This window comes from Ambystoma mexicanum, chromosome 1p (assembly GCF_040938575.1).
Source record: "Ambystoma mexicanum isolate Mex_15411 chromosome 1p, UKY_AmexF1_1, whole genome shotgun sequence".
Taxonomy (NCBI): Eukaryota; Metazoa; Chordata; class Amphibia; order Caudata; family Ambystomatidae; genus Ambystoma; species Ambystoma mexicanum.
In genome coordinates this window covers 1,380,012,173-1,380,039,518 of record NC_090921.1, presented here as the reverse complement: position 1 = coordinate 1,380,039,518, position 27,346 = coordinate 1,380,012,173, and the positions used below count along the sequence as shown (strand labels likewise).

The 27,346-nt window shown below is 46.7% G+C and overlaps 1 protein-coding gene across 7 annotated transcripts in view; it reads left to right on the top strand.

The window, feature by feature from the left end:
• Positions 1-27,346, top strand: part of PHKB (phosphorylase kinase regulatory subunit beta) — a 2,092,963-nt gene that overhangs the window by 1,796,933 nt on the left and 268,684 nt on the right. For all 7 annotated transcript variants that reach the window (XM_069607056.1, XM_069607058.1, XM_069607055.1 and 4 more), the window contains 2 exons: positions 12,246-12,327; positions 18,738-18,795. In XM_069607056.1, the coding sequence (XP_069463157.1) occupies positions 12,246-12,327; positions 18,738-18,795 (140 nt within the window). The remainder of the gene's footprint in view (positions 1-12,245; positions 12,328-18,737; positions 18,796-27,346) is intronic.

Here is a 27,346-nt window from a genome sequence, read left to right as displayed (position 1 = left end):
ACTTTGCGTTATCTTCATGAGTTTGATAACAGTTTGGAATCTTCTATAAGTCCATATAAGCCATCACTTGAAGGCCATCAGTGAGTTCCTCGTGGCAATGGATAGCCTCACAGGAGGCTCGCCCTTGATGAGAGAGAGAGAGAGAGAGAGAGAGAGAAAAAAAAAAAAAAATCGCAGCTGTTGCGCAGAGGCCAACTCTGCCTGTAGGCAGGACCGCAGCCTGTACGTGGTGGGTGAAAAGCCCTTGCAATGCTGCCAAGTCCAGGACTGCTGAAGGAGCACGTCCTCCTCGTCTCCATCCGAGAGCCACCTCACCGCCAAGAAGGTGGAAGACCGGCCGGTCAAAAAACATGGCACCGTTGGTCAAAGCACAGAACCACCGTCCTAAGAAGGAGGCAACCACCGATGCTAGAGCAACAGCCCCCCCCCAGGAGAGAAGGTACGCAATGTGTTTTCCAAAGGAGGAGCAGGGTGTTTGAGCCTAAATGAGCCGCGGCAAGCTCAGAATCCTGTAACTCAGAGGCTCGGCAGGCCCACTGAAGACACCCATTTGAAACCTAGAAAGGAGAACCAATATCCCTCACGAATAAAGAGACCCCTAGAAAACAGAGCCCAAGAGAAATACCCCAAGGGGGGATCCTGAGGAGTATACTCAAGAAGTGGGTGCAATGCAAACAGAACAGAGGAGAAGACCCGAGAGGGGTGTATGCGAAAGAGCCCGATATAGATACATGGTTGAGACAGAGGTCTGAGTCAACCAAATAATCAAAGCAATTTAGAAATGCCAAAGACCTTTAATCAAGGTTGTGAATCAGAGTCCATAGCTCCTCAGGAGATCACTAGAAATTACCCCAAACAAGAAGGGGAATTGGTCCAAAGGGGAGAGCCAAAGGTGCTACTAGAATTTGCTACTAAGCAAAAAAACCTAATTAAACAAACGGGGGAAGCACACTTGTAAAGGTTGTCAAACGTGTATTGAAGGGCCCAGCAATCTGCCCTATTCACTCAAAATAACTTTTGAGAACTGTCGTGACTAGATTTCAATTCTTTTTTTCTCTGGATTATATTGACTGTGACCACGTAAGAGGAATAATTTCACCTTTACACAAGACTTCGGGGATTTTTTTGGAACTGTGATGAGAGGCAAAGTCCTGGGAAGCTGAGAAGGACATTTCAAAATATATTAAGTGGGAGGGTGGTCAAGCAACACCCGGCAACCAACTCAGAGTATTCATCTGTATAGCGTTTGTTTTTCTCTAGATGGGTAGGGCCAGTTAGGTAATTTAGGTTTGGACAGAGGACAATATTATGTTTTGTAAAATGTCCTGGTGAGCAAATTTGGTATTTAATTTCCTAGCTAGGGAACCCCATCATAGCAATAGGACTAGCTGAGGGACTTTCTTTATATCGTGAGCAAAACGTGTATTTTTACCTGTAGGAGGATTCAATTCAACACTACAGCTAAGTCAATGCCTAGTCTGGGATACTGAATGGAAACCCTTATTGATATATCTTTATGTCCAGTTCAGTACTCTGGATGACCACCCTTGTATAACACCCCCCTCTTAGAATCCCCCTGACCCCACTGAGCCAAGAAGTAGGTTTGTTTTGCAAATTAAAAGGTTTATTTGAGAATTTAAACAATATATATATATATCACACTTTATAATAAATTAATATCTGATAGTACACTTAGACATATGATGTTGATCAACAATGGGTAAGCTGGCTCTAGCACACTTCTTTACAATCAATGAGGAGTTAGTATAGGATGGATAAAGTAGCAAAAATACGTTTATGATTTCAAGGGAAAAGCAATGAGGAATAAAATGCAGTACAGAAATACTTGATATGATTTTAGCAAAAGATAAGATAATCACTTTTTCTCTGGCAATTCACCCCCTCCCCTATGTAATGTAAGAAATGGAAGGAGATGGAAAGAGGAGCACACAGTTCTCAGGAATACAATCAAAGACAATACGAAATTCAGTTCCCCCCCCCAGCAAGCTTAGAGGAAACAGGTAGGAGTTTGAAACACAGGCCCAAGTGTTTTGAATGGGGTGGCAATAAAGTGAGAAATATACTGAAAATGCTTTTAATTCCCTTTAGGAGGTTCAGGGTGAGTGAGAGATACTTGGGATGAGCTCAGGCTCACTTTAGCAATGATTCAGGGATGGTTATTAAGAGGCAAACAAATTTTTAGCAGAGGAAAGCAAAAAGCTGCTGTCTTGACAAGTGGAGAAATTGAGCCAAAATCGCAAATCGCGGTAAATTTTGCGAGTGCGTGAATCGTGATTACGGCAAGAGTATAAGGAGTAGCAAGTCGGTTCTAGGTAAGTTGGAAAGCTGAGATTCTAAGCTTTCGTTCCTAGCCCAAACGGTTCCAGAGATACGGACGATTAAATAAAGGTAGATTTTCGGATTTAAAGTAAAACTCAAAATGACAGGTGACAGCTTGCAGCTGCAGAATTGACAGGTGACAGTTGTGCAGCTTTAAAAATGACAGATGACACAATTTCTAGGAGGCAGTTCTACTTAGGTTAAAATAGTTTGGATTAGATTATTTTAACTAAGAGATTGGTTCTGCACAGTTCTGCTGGGTACTCACAATATAAATTTGAAATAGGCCTCGCCACGGATCTGGTCAGGTTTTGGACTGGACTCCGGTTCTGGTCTCGGCACTTCACAGTGATCTGGGTCAGCTCTGCTCTGCTGGTCTAGCCTCTCTGGATTCTGGATGTAACACTGCTTTCTGGTTACTGCTACAGGTTCTGGAGATTGATGGATTTGAAGTCTGGATCTCTGGATGTGAAGTCTTCGGGCAGCATGCTCCGCAGCAAATGGAATTGAATCCTCTACCTGTCCCAGCAGTCTCTTTTTATGTGTTTTGGAAAGTGGGTGTGTGCGTTGGTCATAACTAAACCTGCCCCTCTCACTTATCATTGGCCAATTCCTCCTCTCTCCCTTGATTGGGGGAAGGAAATGTGAGTCAGAGTGATGCTGTAGGTTTTATGGTCAGAGGATCCTCCCCTGGTCAGTTTGCCCACAAATCTATATTTGATCCAAATACATCCTTCCCAGATAGACCATTTGTTGAAATTACATGTACACATTATATATTCCTTATGGTCCATGCTTGTCCGCCTCTGATCTTCCTGGGGGTTTGCATTCAAAAATGACATCATTTTCCGCTTTTTAACTGGTTTTGCAATATCGGACATGTACCCAAAATTACACACATGTGCGCAAGGAGTATGGACATTAATTGATGAAGTGTCAGATTTTTAACATGCATACATTTGGAGTGAGACCCTATTTTCCGCTAGCAACCCCCCAGAATACACCACAGGGTCCTAACGCCTCTTAAAATGTGCACCAAAAAATCACAAAAATAATGATATTACTTATATAATTCTGACAAGTCCGCACTGTGAGTTATCTATCTTTTTAAAATTATGCTCTGGTCAAAAAAGGGGTGTGGCTTCCCACATCACAGGGTGGAATAACTGGTTTATCCACTTCCCCCAAGCTCAGCTGCTAGCAGAGGCACTGCCCCTCCCAGTTTCCCCTAAGAGGAAGCCACTTTTACGATGTTAGGAAAGATTTCGTAATTGTAGGTAATTTTCCTTCCATGTGGCAACCCCTAAACTTTTTGCTGTTGTTTTTCACCTTGTTCTTGACTTTGCCAGAGAAGTGCAGCCTTCTGCCGCACGTATCTGGGCTTTCGCTCCTTTCTTACGGGGAAACTGACATGCCCTTAAGACTGTCAGTACCGGGGAACGCTGTTTCCCGTAGTTTCTTTTATCATGTTGCGGCTTTCGTGCAACATGACACAAGAGGGCACTGTAAGCTAAGTTACAGCTCTCTTGGGTCTCTAGCCTTCTACAGGCCCTAGATACTCGTTTAGGATCGTATCTGATCGGTGCAAGTGATTCAGGGACGGGAATGGTGGCAGCGATCGTTTCTTGTGTTTTGAGCTCCTTTTGGCGTTCTAAGCGCGTTTCTCGCGCTTAACCCAAAATGGTGGCCTGGCTCCCAAAATGGCCAGACCACGAGGCTCCTTTGTCGTGTCCGCTGACCGTCTTGCTCCCTTCACCTTCCCCAGGTCGAGCCGACCCGGGGCCTTCCTTATTTGGGCATGTACTTTCCCGCGAAACACGGATGCTTTCGCAGGCTTCTACATGTCTTGTGTGTGCCTCCAGGATGTGGGCTGGGATGTCTAGTCCCAATACACATCCTGGGTGCCAGAGAGTCTAGGGTGGTGTGAATGCCTGGGACCACCGTGGTCCGTGATTGGTCCACGAATGGTGTGAGTGTTGATGAGCGGATCTCCCATTGGGTCCCCTCCGTTTTGGCGCGAAGGGAACCGTGGATAAGAGGGGGCTGGAAACACCACTACCATGTCGATCTCCTGAGTTCTCACGAACGAAGGAATACAGGAGCCAAGTATCCTGCAACCAAGAGGCTGGACCGAGGAATCGCTGGTGACCCGCTGAAGGACTTCTCCTCTGCACTGCTGTCGCCTTGTGAAACCCTTTTCACCTTTGATCGAACCAGAAGGCCTGTACTGGTACTTCGACCCTTTGGAATAGCGGGAACAGCTATTCTCGGCATCTTCACCATCTCCTGCCAGTAAGCCTTCGGAAGCGTCTCTGGGCCATCCAGCTGACTGACCAGCTTACACGGGAGTCTTGCTCTGTAACCGCCGCCAGGTTGTGTAGTATTTCGAGTCCTTGTCACTCTCACACGCTTCGTACACTTGGCGTTCCCAAGTCTGAAGTGAGTAGTGTACATTTGGCTCAGATACACACGGCCGCTCCGTTGCCCTGCTGTGGTAACAAACTGTGCGGGTTTCTTCGATTGGGACGTCTTTTTTCTCAACACAACGACAGGGCGTTCCCTGCTCTTCTGAACCTGCCAGCTGCTGAAACTGACGCGGAGAAGCCTGGGTCTGCTTGCATCGGGGACCGGTGAGTAGCATAGCTAGGATCTGGTCGCCCTCCTGCAGGAGCCCATTGCTTTTCCCCGCTGTGTCAAACAGCACCCTTTTCCGTACTCGCGCTCTGCTTCTGCCTACTGTGGAGGCTGCGCTTGAGTCGCGGAACTTGTTCTTCTTTTGTGCACTAAACTGAACTGCCTGATTTCCCTCGAAGAGCTTCTCCTTTTGCCCGTTGGCACCAGCGCGTGCAGGTACTTTTGAGCACAAGGCTCCACTCTTCGCAGGGCTCGGACTTCCATCTAGTTAGGTGCCTCTGAAGGCGAACTGGGTCTAAGCATTATTGCGCACTGCCTGTTTTCCCTCCCTTTTAGGTGGACTACACATTTCGTGCATATAACGCTTGAGACTTGTTTTATTTGTATATATATTGTGTTGATATGATATGTGTTGGTTTACTATCGTTATATTGTGATTTTCTCGCTACGGTCATTGTTTTAAAGGCCTTGGAATAAATGTGTATATATTTTTAATATAACAACTGTTTGGAGTAGTTTGTAAGTGATCTTGCTTTGTGTGCTCATTGCGGGCTTTCAGTCACCCTCACCCCTCTTGAGACCTAGTCTTGACCGCTGCGATCGCTACCTTGATTGGTCTGGCTCGTCCAGAGGTTACCCTGTTCCAAGTAATTAGGTTGGCCTTCTGAACTTCTGCGTCACCAGGACAGAGTTCAGAAATCCGTCTTAACATACGACGCCCCCAATATAACATTTGCCTGAGCCCAGGACAGGCCTTTGTTCAACTCCCTGTAGTCCCGAGCTGCTCCACCCCTAATCTAATCAGAGAGGTGACAACTCCTTTTTGGCAAGGGGAAGAGTGGCTGAGCAGGTTTTAACTCCTGTCGGGGGTAGTTGTCAGGCAGAATCCAGTTTCATTAAGCCAGGTTTCAGCTAAATGTCACTTTTTGTTCCCAGTTTTCTACATTCAAATCAAACTGACAATTTTTACCTATACATTAAATAATTACTTCCTTCAAGTCATTTCAGAATATAGTTTTACATTGTATCCACCTCTTAGCAAGTCTTTCCTTGGTCTGGTTTTGTTTCATTTGCTCAGTTTCACACAAAAGTCTGGTGGTTTTAAAACGCCGGCTTTCTGATAGTGGTGAGTACTGGTAATGCAACCATTTTTCAGATTAAGAAAATGAATTCCCCACAAGAAGGTTGTATCTTTGGAGTGGTCTTGTGCCAATTGCGCAGTTCTCCTATTCTGGCGTGAATGTGGGCCGCGATAGCTCATCCCCACATCCACCCAGTCTATTGATTTAGTTTGTTCTGGGATAGAATAATGGGCAGCGACAGCTCATCCCCACATCTACCCAGTCTATTGATTCAACATGGGCCAAAACCCATGACATACCCTGTCCAGTTGTTGTCAGAGTCCTACCCTCCAGCCCTCCACAACACTATCCATGCTCAATTGCCCCCTCTTAAAATGCCACTACTCATCTACAATTTTTTCCACATTCTTGCCCCTCAATACTTCTTTGACTCTATATCACCATATTCTAATGGATTGTGCCCTCCCACGTATTCCTCATCTTAGATATTAGTTTCCTGTTTTGCATATCTGAGAAATTAATTTCCGACAGCAGGGGGCGTTGTACGGAATCTGTGTCAATGACCTTTCCATTCCTGCGTCCGGACGTGATATCGATGATAGTATAAAAGCACTCATCATGGCCCATATTGCCTCAGTTCTGTTTTTCGGCATGCTCATGACACTATTGGAAAGGTTTGAGTTCGTCTCTGAGATTTCTTTCTTTGACACGCGGTTTTATTGTGATTTCTTTTTTTTCTCTCACAATGTCTACTGTGCTGTCAAACTTAGATCTTTACAGAATTTGTCTCTGGTGCCTTGGCGATGCCCATGACGTTGTTGAGTGTGGCTCTTGTCAATGGATGATGAACAAGGCCTAGAGGGAGAGGCTTTCCCTAGGTCAGTCGTGGTCAACATTTCCATCCTCCAAATCTTCCAAGAGAGTGTGTTCCGAACGTCGGCGTTCCACGGGTGATAAGTCTTGCAAAGACCAAAACACTGTCTTTGAAGACGCTGCTTTCTTTCATCAGATTCCTCTCCAACAGGTGGCAGTTACATTTCCCAAAAAAAAAAAATGCTTCATGGTCGAATGGGAGGATTTCAGGTTCAAAATGTTGGTATTTTCGAAGGAAGCTCTTCATGCTCCTTCGAATGAGCTAAGTAAGGCTGCAGACCCAACTGCGTCTTCAAGACCGGCAGGAAATCTGCCAAGGTTTCTACCTGCGTGCCCAAAAACCTGAGTCCGAAGACCTCTGAGATGGCTACCTGAATGTCATCGGGCCTCTTCGGGGTTGAAGATCACATTGATCTCCTCTTCAAGGGAGGCTTTGATGTCGAAGAGACCTTCAACGTCGACATTAACCACTGAGTCAGCGTCGAAGAGACCTTCAACGTCGACATCAACCAATAAGTCAGCGTCGAGGTATAAATCTCTGTCGAAGACTGATTTGTTTCAAGTTCTTCGCATCCATTTTTGATTACGATGTTGAGGATTATATTGTCCCTTTCAGTTACAAGCGTTTTAAGGCTTCAAACATCTGCGAGGATGATATTGTCCCCTTCAGTTTCAAGCGTTTTAAGGCTTCAAACATCTCTGAGGAACTTAACTCAGAAGAGTATCATATGTAGGACTTGGTCTACTGCCTTAAGGACGCAATTGGACTCGACACCTCTCCCGAGGTTGAGCTTGTGAGCCCTAGTGTCAATTGTCACGCGAATGCGGCATATAGGGCAGCAATGAACAAGGTTATTGAACATTTGGGTTGTGGTCGCACTGCCAAAGACAGCACTCAGGATGACCTTATAGCAGTGGTCTTCAATCTGGCTCCTGCTCCACGTCTTCCAATTTCAACCCCTGGAGAGGTGTTTTGGAACCCCATTAATGGGAAAGATGCTTCACGGCAATCCGTTCAGTCAGGTTTGAATGCATCTGACAGCCTGTGCATATGCATGGGATCCAGTGCATTTACCAGGTGTTTTGAATGACTGCGTAAGTCCGGTTTTGCTCCAGATGTTCGGGCAAGACTTTTAGATATGCCCTTTGATGGGTCCAATTTATTTGATCCCCTGGCGGCGATAGCTTAGAAATGTTAGTCTTCCAAAGCTGCAGCTAAATATTTGGGGCAGCAATCCACCAGCAGCAGCAACAGCTGTCCTCACAAGGTTGAAGGGGGCAGTCCTTTTGCTATTGCTCTTCCCTTAGTCAAAGAGTTAGAGGCCAAGCTCTTCAAAGGCAAGGGCAAAGAATATATTCCTGTACAGCAAGAGGTTGTGGTGGAGAGACTACCCAGGAAGCAGTCTCATCCCTGTCCTCAGCAGCATCTGCACCTCTCTGAGCGCTTTGCTCACAAAACTCCTGTGGGAGGCAGATTGACTCAGCTTGTGCAGAAATGTTATTCCATTACTTCGAACGCATGGGCATTGCAGACAATTGCCCAAGGATACTGCCTTACATTTCTGAAGAGGCCCCCAGATTGCCCCCCAAGCGAACATTCTTTTTGGACCTCAGACCTGCTTCTCCTACAGGAGATTCTTTCACTGTTGAAGAAAGGTGCCATGTAACAGGTACCATCAGCAGAACTGAGCAGCAAAGATTGGTATTCCGCCTAGTTCCTGGTGCCCAAAAAACCAAAGGACTGCAACCCATCTTGGACCTGAGGCGCTTGAACAAGTTCCGTAGGATGGACAAATTCAAGACGGACACTATTTCGCAGAACCTCCAAGCCCTTCAGCTCCAAGACTGGATGGTGTCACTCGATCTGCAGGACACTTACTTGCATATGCCTATCCATCCCAAGCTAAAGAATTACCTGAGATTCACCATTGGCAGTACTCACTATCGGTTTCAAATGCTACCTTTTGGGCTTAGCTCTGCCTGAGGATTGATGGCGGTGCCGGCAGCGAGTCTAAGGAAAGGAGGGATTCACATCTTTCCTACCTGGACGACTGGCTGATCAGGGCTCCTTCTCTGGGACAGGGCTCTGGAACATATCACCAGCACCTGCCACTTCCTCCACAAACAGAACTTCTCCCTCAACTTCAAGAACTCTCAGGTGACACCTTCGCAAAAGCTCAAATTTATTGGAGTGGTCCTGGACTCTTCCTCGGGGAAGGCTTCTCCTCCTGAGTTGAGGGCTCAGCATATCTTGCAGATGGTTATGAAATTTCAGAACGCCCAATATCTGCCGGCATTTGATTTTCTGAGGTTGCTGGGTCTCATGGCAGCCTGCATTTTTCTGGTGCCAGAAGCCTGACCAAGGATGAGGTCCCTCGAGTGGGATCTCAGATACCAATGGTCACAGTTCTCAGCCAGTATGACTGACCTTCAGGTTCCGTGCATAGTGGCACAGGATCTCCTGTTGTAGGCCTGCAAAGAGAACCTGTTGCTCAGAGAACCTTTTTGGCAACCCTGGCCTGAGATAACTGTAGTCACTGATGCTTCTCTCATAGGATGGGGAGCACATAGGAGCGATCTGAACACAAGAGGGCTTTGGTCACCAACAGAATCATGACTACAAATTAAACCTGTTAGAGCTAAGGGCTATTAGACTGCTGCTGATTGCCTTGTTGCCTTGGATACAGGGAAAGACAGTCCTGATAATGACAGACAACATGGTGGCTATGCATTACCTCAACAAAAGAGGAGGTGTAGGGTCACTACCACTGTGCAAGGAGGCGATGCTGCTTTGGTTTCGGGCTCTAAAAAAACAAAACAGGATATCTATGTCGGCTATTCATTTAGATGGGAAAAGAGAATACAACGGCGGACGCTCTGAGCAGGCAGAGCACAATCTCCCACAAACTCCTTCCAGAGAGTTTCACCCTCCAGGGAACCCCTCAAGTGGATCTGTTTGTGTCCAGTTCCAACAGGAAGTGCAACCTTTTCTGCTCAAGGGAAGTTCCTCAGAGAAGCTCTGGGGGACGAACTAGTGGTGTACTTGGATTTTCCACTCCTATATGCGTTCCCTCTAGTCCTCAGGAGATTGTGGAAGTTTGAGAAATCCATGATCCTGATTGCTCCGGATTGGGCCAGGAGAATGTGGTACCCGGACCTTCTGGACATGTCCATCTGCCCTACATTCCGACATCCGCAGAAGTGGATCTGCTCTCCTTAGAGGGATTCCATCTTCTTCATCCAGGAATCAGAACGCTGAACCTGCACGCCTGGTTTCTGAGAGGCTAAAATATAAACACTGGGACCTTCTGGAAGACGTTATGGAGGTGTTGCTTTCGGGTAGAAAACCAGCAACTAAAGCCCTATACTGCTGCCGTTGGAACACATTTTGCACCTGGTGTAGAGCAAAAGCTATTGACCCTTTCTCCTGCAACCCACCTGTGGTGCTTTCCTTTTTACTCCATCATTGCAGGTAGCCACCTTTAAATGATTTTTGGCAGCGCTGTCAATCTTCAAACACACACCGAAGAAAGGCTCTTATTTCAAGATGCCTCTTATGATCCAGTTTCTGAAAGGGCTGACGAAAACATTCTAGTTTAAGCCAGCCCATGATCGATTCCTGAGCTGCAAAACGCAGCTGAGGGAGTGCCCAGTGTTTACACTGGGCTGGCTCGGCTCCTCCATAATGGGCAAGGGTTCAGGTGGGTTGGCGCCCCACTCCCATTATGGAGGAGAGCACCACTGGCCAGACCACCTGGTGACCATGGCAATGGCAGTGGTGTCTGATAGAAATCTCAGTAACATACCATATCCTATACCTGATTCTGTACCATTTTGAAGTTATATATTCGTTTTACACTTCTTGTAACTATTTGTTTCTGCTTCCTTTGATTTCATCTGAGTCATAGGCTATCTGATTGAAGTTCTAGTGAAGTTATTGGGATAAAGTGAATTCGATGTTGCTTCCCATTATTTAATCGGGAATGGGCCAAATAGTGTTTAGTCTGTCTTCCTTTTCCCTTTTTGTTTTGGTGAAATCACCACAAAGTGACGGAGCTCTTTGTGTTTCTACAAAAGCAAGCAGCACGTTGTGATGTTTGCCATGCTTAGGCTGTGTGTTGCTATTAAAGAAGGGGAACATGGCCCCTTCAGTGATATCAAATGAATGCCACCTAGCCTTACAGGTATTGAGAGTGTAATTTTAATTGCATTGGGCGTGCCTATTGCAAATGAATGGATCCCTCCTGCTGAGCAGATGATTTGAATTGATATAAAATGCGCACATGCAATCCGACTTTGGGGGTGTACCTTGTATGTCTGCGGTGGTGCTAATGCAGACAGCCACCCCAGGGTGCTCATGGTAAGAATACATGGAGCGCCGTAAGTATTGCCTTCATCAAGGGATAAAGGGATGTCATTTAAGGGTAGCCAGGGGTCGTACCTGCGACCCCTGTGGACTCCCTTGCTATGCCTGTGGTCTCCCTTGCTACCCCTAAAATAAATTGAGGCTCCTGAGCTTTGGCCAGCAGCATTTTGCTCTCTGTTTCTCGAGTAGCTTGTTTTCTGATAGCTATAGGCGGTGGGATAGCGCAGTGGCTTGAGGGCTCGCTGCTGCAGTGTGTGTGTCATGGGCAGGTTGGAGGTACAAATCCCAGCAAGGTCGACTCAGCCTTTCATCCGGATGAGGTTGATAAATGAGTACCAACACAGGTTGGGTAATATTGTATGTATACTTGTTCTATATGAAGCGCTTAAGCGTAAGTGCTATATAATAACACATCATCATCGTTTGGCCTTGGACGTCTGCTTGCATTCACAGTGATTTGGTAATACAGGCCTATACGCACTGATATTAATGATACATATGGTGATCCATTCTTGTATGAAATGTATATCACTTTACAGTGATATCGGAACCATATTTTTCCTAGTGTACTTAGAAACAATGCTATATGATTCTACTTCCTGTTTTGTCAAGAGGTGAAATGTCATGTTCCATCACTTCCCGTGATTTCACTTCGGGGTGGGGTCAAATGACATCAGTTTCTGTAATGCCATCAGAGATCAAGGGTCGTTTGATGTCACTTCCTCTACCCCTGGCATTTTGGTGAAATGACATCCGGGAAGGGATGCAGATAGGGACTGCAGCATCCATGTGGGACCGCCCTTTTACATATAACTTTGCGTGGAGAGCTGGCATTATTACTAGTGTGCATTTGCATTCTGTATTCCACTGCAGCTGGCCATGCCTTCCCTTTAATCATGTGTCTTGGAATGAGAGTCCTTGCTGCTAACCATACCTCTTTGATTTCAAAGGACTGCAGCTGTCTAGCAAGTCAAGCCATCCTGCTGAGTATTTTATACAAGAGAGAAGGACCCAATTTTATCACCAAAGAAGGTGAGTTTGCCTCCTTAATGCACACTCTATCCTAACATGTCCTCCAATTACTTTTACGTAGTTTGTGTCCACGAACAATAGATGAATGTGTACAATGTGGTGCCGATAGTTGCCCTTACAAAGTTTTGTCTGCAAATACACTTTTGATATCAAGAGTTTCGAGTAGCAGCAGCTGTTTAACAGATGAGCTCCTTTTAACGTGTTTTTTCTCAGAGTATCATATAATGATTTCTTCATTTTTGAGTATGTCGTTAATCGTCGAGGAAAATGGCTTTACCCGTGGTTTGCAGTGTAGCTTCTTGAAGTAGCCTAAGTGCAGGCTGTCATTTTGTCAGTCTCTTTTTCGAAAGCAGAGGCACTAATGCTTATTTCATCATAAGCTGTCCTTCGGAGTGACAAGGCTTGTTCTGTTTATTCAGACACTGGTAGGCATTCACTTTCCCAGGCACACGGCATTCATTTGAAGTGACTGCTGTATTTTCTTGTGTTTTTTTTCCTTTCAGGACACATGATGGCACACCTTCGGTCCTGCAGTGTAATATGGCGCCTGGAGTGATTTCTGTTGACTTTTAAAGTTTTTTTTTCTTTCGCGTGACTGCCATTTGTAACAAAATAAAGGTTTTTATTTCCACCCTAGGTTAGCCGGGCTGCAAATTGCTCAATTTGATGACACGTCAGCTTAGAGACATCAAAGAAAGCAATCTACCTAGACAGATGAACTGGCAAAAGCTGGGCCGCGCCATACTCATTTCCCCCAGAGGTAGAGGCACTAACACAAGAAAGGTTTTAGGCAGCCTATTTACAAAGGACGAGCTAGGCCGCAACCTTGTATGCCTCGTCCTCTCAAAGTCTCCCTCTTCTGGCACTCTTGTCTTTCTCCTTTCTCTGCACCGTCGCATAACTCTTCCTTCCTACTTCATTTTGGCTGCATGTTCTTACTATCTGCTTCCACCACTCTGCCTTCAAATTCAGCAACATTCATCCTTCCCTTGACTCTTTTTCCTTTCTGCCTTTCTTTTCAGGACCCTTTTTCTCCTTCTGTCTCCCTTTTATCCACTCCACTTCTTTTCACTTTTACTTCTTTCTTCCATCTTCTCTGTTCCTTCTTTCTTCTGGTCTGCTCCTTGTTTTGTCATCTGCTGGGTGTGACATCTTCCTCGGTTCTCCTCTGTCCACTTGTTCTCTCCTGGCCAGCCTCACTACGTCTCTATCTATTTTGATGTCCCCCTGCACCGCTACAGCTGCCAACGTCTGTCTACATCTCTATCATTGCTGGTTGTGACTCATAGGTTTGCACTGTGCCTCTCTTCAATACATTGCCGATTGCAGTTCACAGGTTACAGGTCACACGGGTAGCAGCAGTTCCGCTGGAGGTTATTCTTTCTCTCACTGGGGATGCTGTGTTCTGTAGTTTTCTAGAGGCCAGCATCATGTGAGAAAGGTATATATTAATCAAGAGTAGTACTATCAGCGGTCAGACAGACACAAAGGGGTGGGCCAGGGACCGAGTCCCTCCCAACAGCCACCTCCCCCCTTCGGGATATGAATGGCTCTGGTTTCCTCCCTAGGAGCCCTCCTACCCCATGCTGCAAGGGGTCCCCATCCCTTCTTGACAGGGTCATGCTACTGTGCCTTCCACTTTCGTGCATCGCAATGCTTGAGGGGAGATTCTCCAGCATTGCGTCAGGCCAAAATGGTTGAGCTTAGATTGGATTTTGCAGTAGTTATCAGGGTTTCTATCTCTCCTGTTTTTTTGTTTAGTCGAAACACATCCAGCATGCCAATCCCTGCAGTTGGCTGTAGGGAAATTGTTTGCTTTTCTCTTGCCTATTGCTGGGCAAATAATCATTCAAAAACAAGCCTAGTCCTCTTTAAAAGAATCAAAATATAAAGATCCAGTGAAATCACTGACAGATTACTCAAATTAAGAACCATACTTAGGGCCCTATCCTCTAGATAAAAATGTGTAGTACCGATAAACATTTAGTATACATATAGGAGGATCTATGTGATCATTGTGAGCCCCGTAATTTCGAAGATGCAAATGTCGAATCCGAAAACTGCAGCGTGCAGTGATCACATAGATCACACTTTCCGGCACTCGCCCTACTCGCAACCTTTCTAACTATACTTACCTTCTGTCTGCATACTTACCTTCTCTCCAGTGCCGAGACTCGCCCATCCACCCTCGGACGGACGTTTCCTATCCCAAAAGTGGGTACATACTTCCGTTGCATGGTCCTTTTTTCCTCTTTTTTTTTTGCCGAACTTTATTTTTTGCTGCCGTCCACCCAATGCATGTAGGGGATAATCCTGCAGCCTCCAACCCCATTTTTCTGCATACACGCGGAGTGGGGAACACCCCTGCAAGCCCCGCTCCCCTTGTTTGGTATTCTTTTTTTTAGTTCTGCCGAATGTGCAGTAATTGCGCATTCAACATTTCGTTTTTGGTAGTAAAGGAGTAATACCCATATAAGATGATGTTTCAATAATGGTTATTCATTAGGTTAAGGGATCATAAGGCCTCCCAGAGCCCATACTAAATGAAAGGCCTCCCGCAGTGACATTGATTGATAAGTAGGTGATAACCAGACAGCCATTACAATCTTTAAAACAGATGGGTTCCAAGCCCATAAGGTCTCCAATCACTCAATTGGCATATATTATAAGAACAAACTGTTAAGAGCAAATGAGGCAATCTTTAAGCTTCAAAAAGTCACTCCAATTAACTGGTTGCAGGCTGTTTTTGAGAATAAAACACAAAAGCAAATGTGGAAATGGGGTGTTTTAGATTTCTGAAACTCCCATACACGGAGTTGATTAACATGGAGCAAAGAGCAAGGTGATAACCATCTCTCACAGCAACAGGTCATAAACAATAAATACTTTTATATCAGTCACCGGGCCCCCAGCCACCATCTTGTGAAACATTGTAAGGTACGAGTTTCTGAAAAACTTCATCTATGAGTTATCAGTATTCAGAGTATCATGTATAGACTGTCGGTAGTATGAATCCAGCAGTGTCATCACTGATGCCCAGCCTGACGTGTCCTCCCATGTGGCCTGGGGAAGGCAGTCGCTAGCTGATCCTGACACTAGGGGTGGTATTCGGAGTGTGGATCACATGGGAGGAGATGGCTGTCAGGGGAGAGTGGTGACTCCACAGGGAGAGAAGCAATATAGTTCTCTTTGTTATAAGGAAAATCCCTCAATTCCAGAGTTCTTGACGGCTTGCTGCCATTACTCAAAACCGTCTGATTGTAAAATTCTGAAAACCACTTTTAAACGGAAGCCTATTCAGTCTCCATATATGCATGATTCACATAGAGCATATAAAACATCTGATATACTCTTACGCCCCTCCCCTTTCCTCCATACTGCATGGGCGTCCCTTCGTAGGGATGGGAGACGGAACCTTTTTCATCAGAAAAACCTTCTTCCCCTTTAAATTTGGTGGTGCGCGAGGGTGCGCCCCTGGGAGAATGCGCTACCCTGACTCCACCCACAGGCGCCACTTCTCAGTCCCCTTTTCCACATCGACGGGAACGGGCCGTTTTCACCAGCGCTCCTGGGTTTGGCCCTGCCCTTTAATTCCACAAGCTCTTCCCCGGATTGTTCTTTTATCTTTTTGTCTTTATTTGTCATTCAGGTATTTGGTCCTGCGGGGTCACACTCCTCCCCGGCGCATGTTGACTTCAGCGGGCTTGAGCAGGTGTCCAGCCTGTGAGGGGCTCTTGCCTATGTCTGACCCCCACACTCTTTGCCTCCGCTGCCTTGGCCCTGACCTCGGCTGGGAAGGTTGAACCACGTGCAATGCACTGACTCCACGTGCACGGAAAAATAGGATAGCTAGGTGGAGGGAGCACTTTGATGGGTGGGTGGCCTCCAGAGGGCTTGAATAAATTTGTCAAACAGAGATCGAGGCCCAAAGGAGGGCCACTATTTTCCATCGCACCCCGTAACAGCCGAGGGGTCGTCAGATCCTTCCGGAATCAGTGCCGAGGGACCACAAGGTTCTTTTACTGGTTGTATACCCGAGGGTCAACGCCATAGTACCGGCTCTATGACCGAGGGTGTGCCTGCATGCAGCACTGCCGGCGACAATGCCGAGGGCAATATGCCTTCCAGGCCTAGACTGGTGGTGCCTTGGAGGCCTCATGCTCCAACACCAAGAGTCTTGGAGGAGGCTGGGCCCAGGGAGCCATGCACCACGACTTTAGCACATGGCACGCAGCTCAACAAAATGGCTGCCGTGCCAGACAACATGCTCGCTCGTCCGATGCCACTCCTAGGAACAGAGCAGGCGGGTGAACGAGTTCCAAGGTGGGACTGGTGTCAACCAAGTATGCAGCCTACAGTTTATCCATCAGCAGCACAGGGCAGGTTCCCCCTGCAACCTAGACAGAGTGAGTTCCGGCCCCAGCAGCCCCCAACCACTCCGTCAATATCTCCTGCCTCCGAAGACAGGTTCTTCAAAAGGTTCTTGGTGCTGATACGAACCCCCCAGATGGGGGCCATCCTATGGGATGCTGTCAGGGACTTGCTCCCTCCGGTCACTCCACCGGCGCCCATAGTCATTCCTCCCATGGCTCCGGCACCTCAGGTGCCAGCGCAGCCCCCGCTGCCCCTGCCGGCTCCTTCGATTCCAGCTCCCCTGCCTCCCACAGCACAGGCGGTCCCGCAACAGCCTCTGGCTCCGGTCTCCACACCTCAGCCCACGGCGCCCAGCACCCCTTCACCCGCTCCGGACCAGCCGGACACACTTTTTTGATGAGGAGGAGGACCCTGACACGCCGTCGTCAGCAAAGGTCTCCCTCAACAGGCTTACATATTTGGCAGAATATTTGGGCCTTCCTCAACCCGAGGTAAAGCAGCCCGAGGAGGGGTCTTGGCAGAATTCCTCACCCTAAGACCCCCTACCAAGACGGGTATCCTGATGGAGGACGATGTCGTGGCACTGACCAAGAAGGGGTGGCTCAAGCCACTCTCAGCCTAACCTGTCAGTCGCTGCCTCGATGCCAAGTATAGACAGATGGAGGCGGATACACTCTTGTTGTCGGTGCATCCTCAACCACAGTTACTCGGGTAATACAGACATGGACCCCTTGCTCACTGCTCTCAGAGAGGCACAGCTCCACACTAATGATGAGGTCCAACCAGACCGAAAGACATCTCTGAGGTTGCTGTTGGTACTCTTGTTCAGAGGAGAATTGCCTAGCATTTCAGTGCTGGACTGCCCCAGGGCAGGGCAAAGACTGATATGTTATGAATATTTTTCCTCTGTGAAAGAGATAGTGGGCTAAAGAATCTGGGTAATACTCTCAAAACCGGGACTAATGGCCGGCAGCGGGACTCTCTGGACCCCCCCTTGTTTTTCTCCATACACATATACTGCCAAAACTGATGTGTCGGCTGTCATTTTGTACATTAACACCTGCTGCACAGGTGTAAAGAAAGACATTGCTGAAGGTCTGAGGACTCATTCTGCGGTAGGATAGGTAGCCACTTTTACCTTGCATAGATGGGTTTGATAGCTGTATATTTGTCATGCTACAATGTGGGCGTATCTTCACATGTTCACAAAGTACTACCATCTTGACAAGAACTGGTGAAGAAGCTCAAGTCGGGTGTTCTTTGCTTAAGAATTCTTTAGTTAGAGAATTTCCTCAGACTCTTCCCTGCATGTCATGGTTATAGCTTTCTGAGTCTTTCAAAAATGAAGAATCTGTGGGAGGAATGAATCCATTAGAAGAATAAATTACTTTCCTTTGTTAACATACTTTCTGAAGGCTGCGGACATCCTCCCACTGATTTCTCATTTACCCTCCCACTTAAACCTCTAAAGATGGTTCGGAAATTGTTTTTAATCATTTTGATGTGATCATATTGCTCTAGCTTAGCATCTGCGTCCCAGGGAAAAAAAGAGTGGAACTGAAGTTACAGGGCTCTTGTGACACTGTAAATGTATTGAAGACATCACTTCCGTTTCAATGGATGTAACGGATGTCCTGAAGAAGTCTGTGCAGAGACGTGTAATGTGATAGTACTAAGTGACTAGGAGAAACATGTTCGGACCACACTGCACCTGGAAAACATTTCAAAGATGAAGAAGGAATTTTGTATTCAATTAGAAAGAACATTACAAAAAATAAGCGTCTTGTGTTTCAAAAAGACGATATTGAAAGAAATCATGATTTGCAAGTTTCGTAGTAGTGAAACACCGTACTTCAGTTTAGATGAAAGCTGGAATAAGTAGAATATCTGTTTTAGATTTACTGTAATTTTATTAATTTCAGAATGATAGCTTACACTAAAATGCTACACAGATAATGTCAGCGATTTCACACAGAGCTTTATTTGCATCTTAAAATATTTCACAATGTGAAGATGTTCTTTCACTCCACATCCAGGTACTGTTCTTGATCACATTGAAAGGATCTACAGAAGAGCTGGCAGCAAAAAGCTTTGGTATGTTAACTGTCTTTTCATTTGTGTGCTTTCTGTTGGCTTTCGCATAAGAATCTGTAGCTTATCCACAGGCTCTATGCGCGCTTCTCAGCAGTTATCCTAAGAGCTGTCAGGATTTGTTTTCATCCACAGAAGATACTGGTTCACTGTGGCATTCTCTCTCCGTAAGATGCAGGCATTATATATTATTTTTCATGAGGGAGCTGTTGCATTTATTTGATAACTGCCAGGTAAACCAACATTGCACGCGTGGTGGTTCAAAACACTAATTACTGGTGTAGTAATTCTGTCGTTTTTTGGTTTCCAATGTACCACTTAAAATCTCTGTCTTCTAATTTATGCATTTATATGTCAGCTGTATCGGGGAAGTAATGCATTCTTTGCAAAAGAGCATTCTTCCATATTCCCATTGTTAAATGCCTCGGAGAACTGCTCATAATGTCGAAAGATAACGGGAGACTGTTTACAGAGAAACTCCTAGCAGTGGTACTTCCCTGGAGAGAGAGCGGAAAGTTGTGCAAGCACTCGGAGTTCCCTACAGTGAAACTCAGTGAATGGGTGGCGAGACATAGGAAATAAGGCTAAAAGCAAGGGAGTATCGTGGGCTGATTTTTAAGCCACATTAGTACTTCATTTCTGTTTTTTTAGAGACATTTTACAAAATTGCAAAATTGCTTTTAAAACTGACACAGTTCAAAGAATAAGCCTTGCATGCACCATCAATTTTCATCATCTCAGCACCATTTTTGCTTAGCACCTGAATTTTGATCAGGTGATGGACAAACACATTCTGAAAAAAGCACTTTAATATGCAAACCCTGAGATCCTGTACTGGCGTTGAACTGGGGTTCGATCTGGCCTTCGAAGTTGTCCTTTCATTCGAGAGCCAAAGCATAGCTCATTGAGCTAAGTGAAGTATGGTTATAAGAAACAGAAAAATATATTCTTAACATCGCAAAACAACACCACAAGCAACTTCTTGACAATTGTGTTAAATATAAATGTTCTCTCCTCTTTGACCTGAAGCCAATAGCTTTGTGCGCTAAGTTGCAGCCTGTCAAAGCTGCGGGGTAGGTCCAAGTCCTGGTGGCAGCTTTGAGTTTTTTTGTTAACTCACCAGCAGTGCAACACACAATAAAAGTGATACTTGGTTATATGCCTGAAAACAAGCCAATTGAGCTGTTACGGAAGACTCATGTCTCTGCCCTTCAAGAACTGCTACCCCACCTGTAAATACTGCCATTGCAAATCCTTCCTAGTGCCGCTGCAGGCTTCCTATCCCCCACGTTGGGCAAGACCTATCAAAATTGGGCCCTGTGTGGACACCCATCCAGATGGCGTAAACAGTAAAATACATTCCCAAGCTAGACCAAGTGAGTTAACTGAAAATGAAAGAGGTCTAACAAAGGATGGAGTAGTTGTAGGACTCCCTACAAGCACTCTTTTTCCACACTTACAGCCTTAATGGTCCAGGTAGACATGCTAATTGCATCACATTTGAGCTATGTATTGCGCGCGGTGCTACCATCATTTTATTCAAATGCATTTATAATACACTGGTGTGAAAGTAAGCTACCTAAGGAGGAAAAGCATGGAACTTAATTGCATGGTACATCAACTTTCCCTATGGTCCAACTCCAAATCAGTCAGCTGGCATGGATAAAAATGGACACGGGTATCCCAGGGTTAATGGAGAAGGTAAGATCAGATTCATGAGGGAATTAAAGAAACCTAGTTTAATGGGCAACACATTAGGCAGGAAACAAAAGTCAACGCAGCTAAAAATACTCTAGGTATTTATAGAGAGGTGCTAGTTTGAATACGCCAATAATATGAACATAGAGAACACAGTCCAATTAACCAGCTAGGTTGAAATAGTCTATTCATCCACTGGTGGCTAGCGGAAAGAGTTGGGAGTGACCTATCATGCTGATGGTGCTTGAAACAAGTATGTATTGATTAAGTCAAACCGTGACCTGGGGTGTCTGTGTTGGGGGGCATCAATGTTGGTGTACCCAGTTGAGGGGACCACTGCTGTCAAGTGTTGTGGATTCCTTGCAGCCCAATACCAGTGCTGGTGTACCCAAGGTGCTTCGTTGGACCATTGCTGGCCCTAGCTTGGCACCCACCTTGAAGTGGTCAGGGAGATGCAGTAGTATCAGGGGTGCATCAAGAGCACCATAAGCACTGTAAACGGCAGCAGTGGCTTCTGGTAAGTGGGGGGAAGCAAGCAGCTTTGGTGTGGCTCCAGCTCCTAGCATGCCAGTTGTCACAACATGCTTGGTTGTAAATATCATGTCCATGTGGTCTCATTACCCATCTCCATCCCAGCCTTCTAACTCTGGCTCCGTGGTCCTGACCACTTACCCAAGACCCACCCCTGTTTTTCTGCTTCTGATCCCTGGCTGCAATCCACATGTTTTAGGTCCAAGCCCCTGATGAGTTTGTTCTCTCCCTACCCCTCTTGCCCTCTTACCCTGTCCCCTCCCTCACACACTTTCTCTCCCTCCCTACCTCCCTCTGCCCTCTTCCCGATGTTATCCAACCTAATCCCTCAGGAATAATACTGTCTCACAATAAGATGTGGTGCCTTTTTCAACTGCTCTGTTTCACTTGGTCTCCCTGTTTCGTGCCCTTGTATTTCTCTCCTTCTCTTACTTCGCTCCCTCCTCCTCTCACTTTCTACTTTCTCTCCCTTTTCTCTCACTCCTTCTGTTCATCCAATGTTCACACAACTCCATGTTACTCTCTTCCTGTCTCTCTCTCGCTCTGTGGTCGGCTCGCTCAACTACTACTTCGACGACCCTATACTCTCCTCTCTAGTCTCCTATACTCCGCAGACTCCTCTGCACTACTCTCTGCCCCTCTTCTATACTCTCCATTACTTTCCTCCTCTGTCCCGGCCTATATTCAGCACTCTTTCATTCTCACCCACACTTCTCATACTCACTCCTGTATTATCATACTATCTCACTAAGCTGCACTTGCCTCCCTCACTCTCCTTACACACGCTCTCACACACAAATTCCATTTCCTCTCAGAAACCAATACCTCACCTTTAAGACACTCTGTCTCTTCCATGCTCCATTCCACCGTCCTTCTTCTGATTGGTCTGCCTCCTCTGTCTTTGACCTTACCCAAACCGCCCACACTTCCCATTTCCACTTTTATTGCCTTGTGTCATGTTGCCTCATGACACAAGGCAACCACAACTTCAACCACACCTTCTCTTGGCTTTCTTGCTAACCTGGTTCCCCGGGCCAATCTGTAGACTACCGTGAGGGCTGCTCAGTGTAATGATTGTGGATTTCAGCGTTTGTTTCCTGTGTCGTGGAAGCATCCTTCTTGTTAAAGTAGCGCCAAATGTTCTGTCACCTCAGAGTTTTTTGCTGTATCTGTCTCTCGCGGGGTGGGTGTTTTCCCCTCCGCTGCAATGGTTTCTGTTTTCTCGAAGTGAAAAGAGAGAACAATGGCCAGCATGGTGCAAGACAGGCACTGGGTGGTTGATGGTGGTAGTACCCATCTGTTACTAGGCATAGAAAGTGGGGGCATATACTGTGGCCCTCCCAACTCCCTCACTCCACCACTGAGTCAGGGCGGGCACTGCCAAATCCCTTGGTAGGCCTACTGCTACAGGTTGAGAGGGTCCCCTATCCAACCTTGACGGGGCCAAGCACCTGCACCTGTCACAGTACACACTAGCGTTACAGTCATTACCAGCGGGCTATTTTGTGTGCTAGGTACAGTTTGCTCGCAGTTGAGGCCCTCACTTTTGTCTCTGGACCACTAACTTCAGCGAGGGTCATTGCCTACAATACAGCCCACTTGTGTTGCCTCTATCGCTTAATTTCAGAATAGTATATGTGTAAGGGAAAGTTAAACTAGCAGCTATGGTGGAATTGGCAGGCCAGGCTATGGATGAAAGACGGGAAACACCAAAGGCATGTAAGAGAAATGCAAACAAGTACAGACAAGAGATGAGTGGTGTGGAGAAAGATCCCCTTGGAGTACCAAATGTAGAGCTGCACATTGGGGAATTCCAAACATGATGTCTCTGCTCCAGGGGTACTTGCACACATTGCTCTATCTGCCGATACCAAGACGAGAGCTAGGTCACAGCAGGGCACTGAGTGCAATTGAGAGTGCTGCAGAGCCCAAGAGACAGAACTGAAAAAAGGAAGGTAAAAGAAGATCTGTGATGGCAAGCAGGAGTCTGCAATGGAATGGGGAGAAGAAACAGGTGAAGCTGTAGTATCGCGCAGCAGGCTCCAGAAAGGTCCTGGGAGACTCTTAGGCCATGGGAACAGTGCGTGACTCTATATGTCACAAAAACGTAATTGTCCATTATTACCTCTCAGGATTACAGCTTTTGCATCTGTACGCCATCTTCTCAACCCCATCTTTATCTTTATACTTGCATCATCACTCTTTTGACAGCAAACAAAAAAACTATTTAATTAACCTCCTTCCTTGTATAGTGTTGCAGCAATGCAGGCCCTCAAAGTAAAACGTGGGGTAAGTAGATCCGGTGAACTGGTGATGAGCCAAGCCCTTGGAAGAGAGAGAAATGGCAAGGTGTCCATGCGATAAAAAACAGAAGTGTGGACTTTCAGCAAGCCTGATTAACTGAATGCTGAATCTCAGGGAGATTGGAAAGTGAAAATACAAAGAAGTTGCCTGCATCTCCCCCTTCTACCCTTTCACTCCCTCCTCTGAATGGTGTACCACGCCCCTGTACCCCACCTCAGAAATCCTACAAAAGCACAGACCACCTCCTCCTGGCGACTCTTAATGACTGCTCAGCCAACAAAAACGCCTCTGACATCTGTCTCCTTCTTGAAGACATTGACCTTGACATTCTCGCCCTTACCGAGACTTGGTTCAATGCATGCTCAGTCACTGCCTTTGACTTCCTCCTCCCTGATGGCTTCAAGATCATCTCCAAGCCTCGACCTCACCGCTCTGGCGGGGGGGGGGTTGCCTTAATCTTCCTTGAGTGGGTTCCTGCTTCCATTTTACCTACCCCGACCTATTCCTTTTGAAAGCCTAGTTTGAAAATTGGTCACCTTTCCCACCTCCACCCTGACCATCGCTACCATCTACCGTCCTCCAGGCACCTCCTCCTAATTCCTCTCTTAATGGGCTGACCTCTACTCCTCTTTTTTTCACCTCTAACCTTCTCCTTCTGGGTGATTTCACCATTCAAATGGACTCTCCTTGCTCTGCATCCACTCTATTCACTGACCCTCTGCTCCTCACTTTGCCTCTCCATTCTCCCTTCTGGGCCAAACCACACAGCTGGACACACTCTGGATGCCCTCATACACTGTGATCTCTCTCTCTCTCACCCCCCATCAATCACCCTCTCTCCTGGACAGACCACTCTCTCTCATCTCATCTGGGTCCCATTGGGCCCCTGACCGCCCCCCCCCCCCAAAGCAGCTCCAAACTCGTTCATTAACACTCACCCTATGAAACGAGTGACTGCATCTGCCTTCGCCTCCACCTTCACCCTCTCAGTCCCCCCACCTCTGACTCTGCCCTCAGCAACGTCCATCTTTCCATCACCAACATTCTTGACATCCTTGCCCCAGTCATGAGGATCCGTCTGAAACCTGCCGCTAAGCGTAACACTTAGTACAACACCAAATTTGCAGCTCTGACACAAAAGTGCAGGGCAGCAGAACGGAAATGGCAAACCTCTGGCTCATCCTCTGATAAACTGGCCTGCCACCTGCTCCAATGCCAATACTGATTCGCCATTGATGCAAAGAAAAGAGCCTACATTCAGGCACGGGTCTCAGGTGCTACCAATAACTCGGCTGAACTTTTCAAAATTTGCAGGGAGCTAGCCAAACCCTCTGCAGTCTCTGCCTCCCCTTCTCCATCCCAGGCCCTCTGCAATGCACTGGCCTCACACTTTGCCACCAAAACTCAGGACATTCTGACCACCCTTTCTACTCTCCCTCTCAACCCATCCTTCTCCATCCTTCCTCACATCCCCCCTGCCCTCTCCTTCCTCCTTTTCCTCCTCTCCTGTCACACCCGAGGAAGTTACCAGAGTTGTCAGCTACATGAAGGTCTCCTCTAAACAGGTCTCCCCTTGCTCATCCAGGACCATCAATGATAACATTGGCACTCTTGCCTCTGCTCTCGCTGATTTCTGCAATCACTCTTTCACCACTGGATCATTTCCCTCCCCCCCTCAAGCACTCCCTTGTCCGCACACTCCTGAAAATGCCTTCCCCTGACCCTACCTGCCCTGCCAGCTATCGCCCTATCTCCATCACCCCTTCCTGGGGAAGCTTCTTGAGAAGCTGGCTTTGCCCCGTCTTAACTCTCACACTGACCTTGTGACCTTGTTGGTGGCCCCCACGACAATCAATCTGGTTTCCGAGCATCCAGAGGCACCAAAACTGCTCTTCTGAACATTCTTTAAGAACTGCTTGCATCTCTTGACTCCAATTCCCCAGTTGTACTTATCCTTCTCACTCTCCTCTGCATTTGAAACAGTTAAGCATTTCATCCTCATACAAAGGCTCCATGATACACTTGGTATCTTGGAACGTGCACTGGATTGGCTGTCCTCTTTCCTCACGAACCACTCTTTTCAAGTCATCCTGCTCCCCTCTACTCCCCTCTGTCCTTCTCCTCCTGTGGTGTCCCCCAGGGCTCTATACTCTCCCCCTGGCTCTTTAACAGCTACCTTGATCGCCTCATTTCCACCGTCTCCTCCAACTTCCAGTGTTACGCAGATGACACACACCTCTTCTTCAGACTCCCTGCTGACCCTCTTTCACCCATGACTGCCTATCTGCCATGCAGTCCTGGTGCACCCCCAATGATCTCTGCCTCAACACCTGTAAAACTGAGATCCTTGCCATTGCGACGCCTGCTCCCTCCTTCTTCCCCTCAGTCTGGCCTGCCTCCTTGGGCTCTCCCCCTTCACCTTCAACTGAAGAAGAAACCTTGCAGTCATCTTCGACTCTTCTCTCTCCTTCCCTCACACTAAGGACATTGCCAAGAAGTCCAACTATCAGCTCTTCCTTTTCAAAGGAATTCAACCTTTTCTCACTTTCCCTCAGAGGCACAATGTGGCTCAAGCCTTGGTTCTCTCTAGACTTGACTACTGTAACAACCTCCTCCGGAATCTGCCTTCTTTCACTCTGCAACCCCTTCAGCTTATCTACAATAGGGCAGTGAGATGTATCCTTGGTCTTACGCCCAGGAACCGCATCTCTGCTGCACTAAAAAGTCTTCACTGGCTCCCAGCTGCTGCACGGATTACATTAAAATCTCTCTGCATTATCCACAAGGCTCTCTGGGCCAGGGGACCACACAATCATCAACTTTATCTCACTAAATACTCTCCCTCCAGACCACTTCGCTCCTCTGGCACCAACTCCTTGTGTGTAAAGGGTTTTGCTAAACAGAGGGCAGGGGGTTGCACTATTTCCTCTGCAAGGTCCCTCCTTTGGAATAGCCTCCCCCTCTCCCTGCACCTTGAGCAGGACCATATCAAATTCTGGAAGCTCCTTAAGACCTTCCTCTTTTCCTCCTTGTTCCCTCCTTCTCACCTTTGCTAATCTCACCGGTGCTGTATTGGTGTCCTTGGCCCTTAAGCATCGCTGGGGCCTTGCCCTCCCACACCAATTCCACCCAGCACCTGTCTATCCACAGTACTTTGCATCTGCCCACCCTCCACCCTGGAGACTCCCAGTTCCACCTCCCGCGGCCCAGGCTGTGTAGCACTCAACATTCCTAGCACTTTGCCCATGGCTCACCCACGAGCTTGGACTCCCCATCACTTACCCATTCTTCCTTCTTCCTTTCTGCACTTGTACCTTTTGAATACTCACAAGGCATAGTAGGTTCGTCCCTCCCCCTCATTCCCCTCTGCTCTCAATATTGTATTGTAATTCCCACCCTGACCTGTGGGTGTTTTGGAACAGTATGTTCTTATAGTATAACACAAGCAAACAATAAATAAATACAATTTGTCAGACATACCCATCTCCAATATAATGTAAAAGCTAGAAATTGACTGCTATGAGGAAAATTAAAAGTAGGCAGGAATCCAAAGAAAAACAACTGGCCGCCAAAAATCAGTAATCTCCTTGGTCTCAAAATCTGTCCAAATAGGGTAGGAATGAATCCAGCCAGTGTGAAGGAATATAGCAGTTTTGGATGTGTAATAGATCTTAAAGAGAACATTTAGTATTAACATTGATTCCACCCAAGACTGAAACTAAAAGACAGACCAAGAGATTGCATAGTTGGATAGTGGAGGATTGATACAATGGTTACTTACCATGGATAGATTTGTGAAAGTATACATACATAAGGGGTTCATTGCTCAGGCCAACAAAAGACATACACCTGGATGTTAACTGCTTATATCTTGCTTATGACAACTGCTATTATTGCAGGACTTCACTGTCAGCTTTTTCATACTGCAATTAAGTGATTACATTGTCATGGATGCATTAAGAGCCCAGAAAAAAGTCGAAGACCCTACAGGGATCTTTTAATGCAAACCAGGTAGAGAATG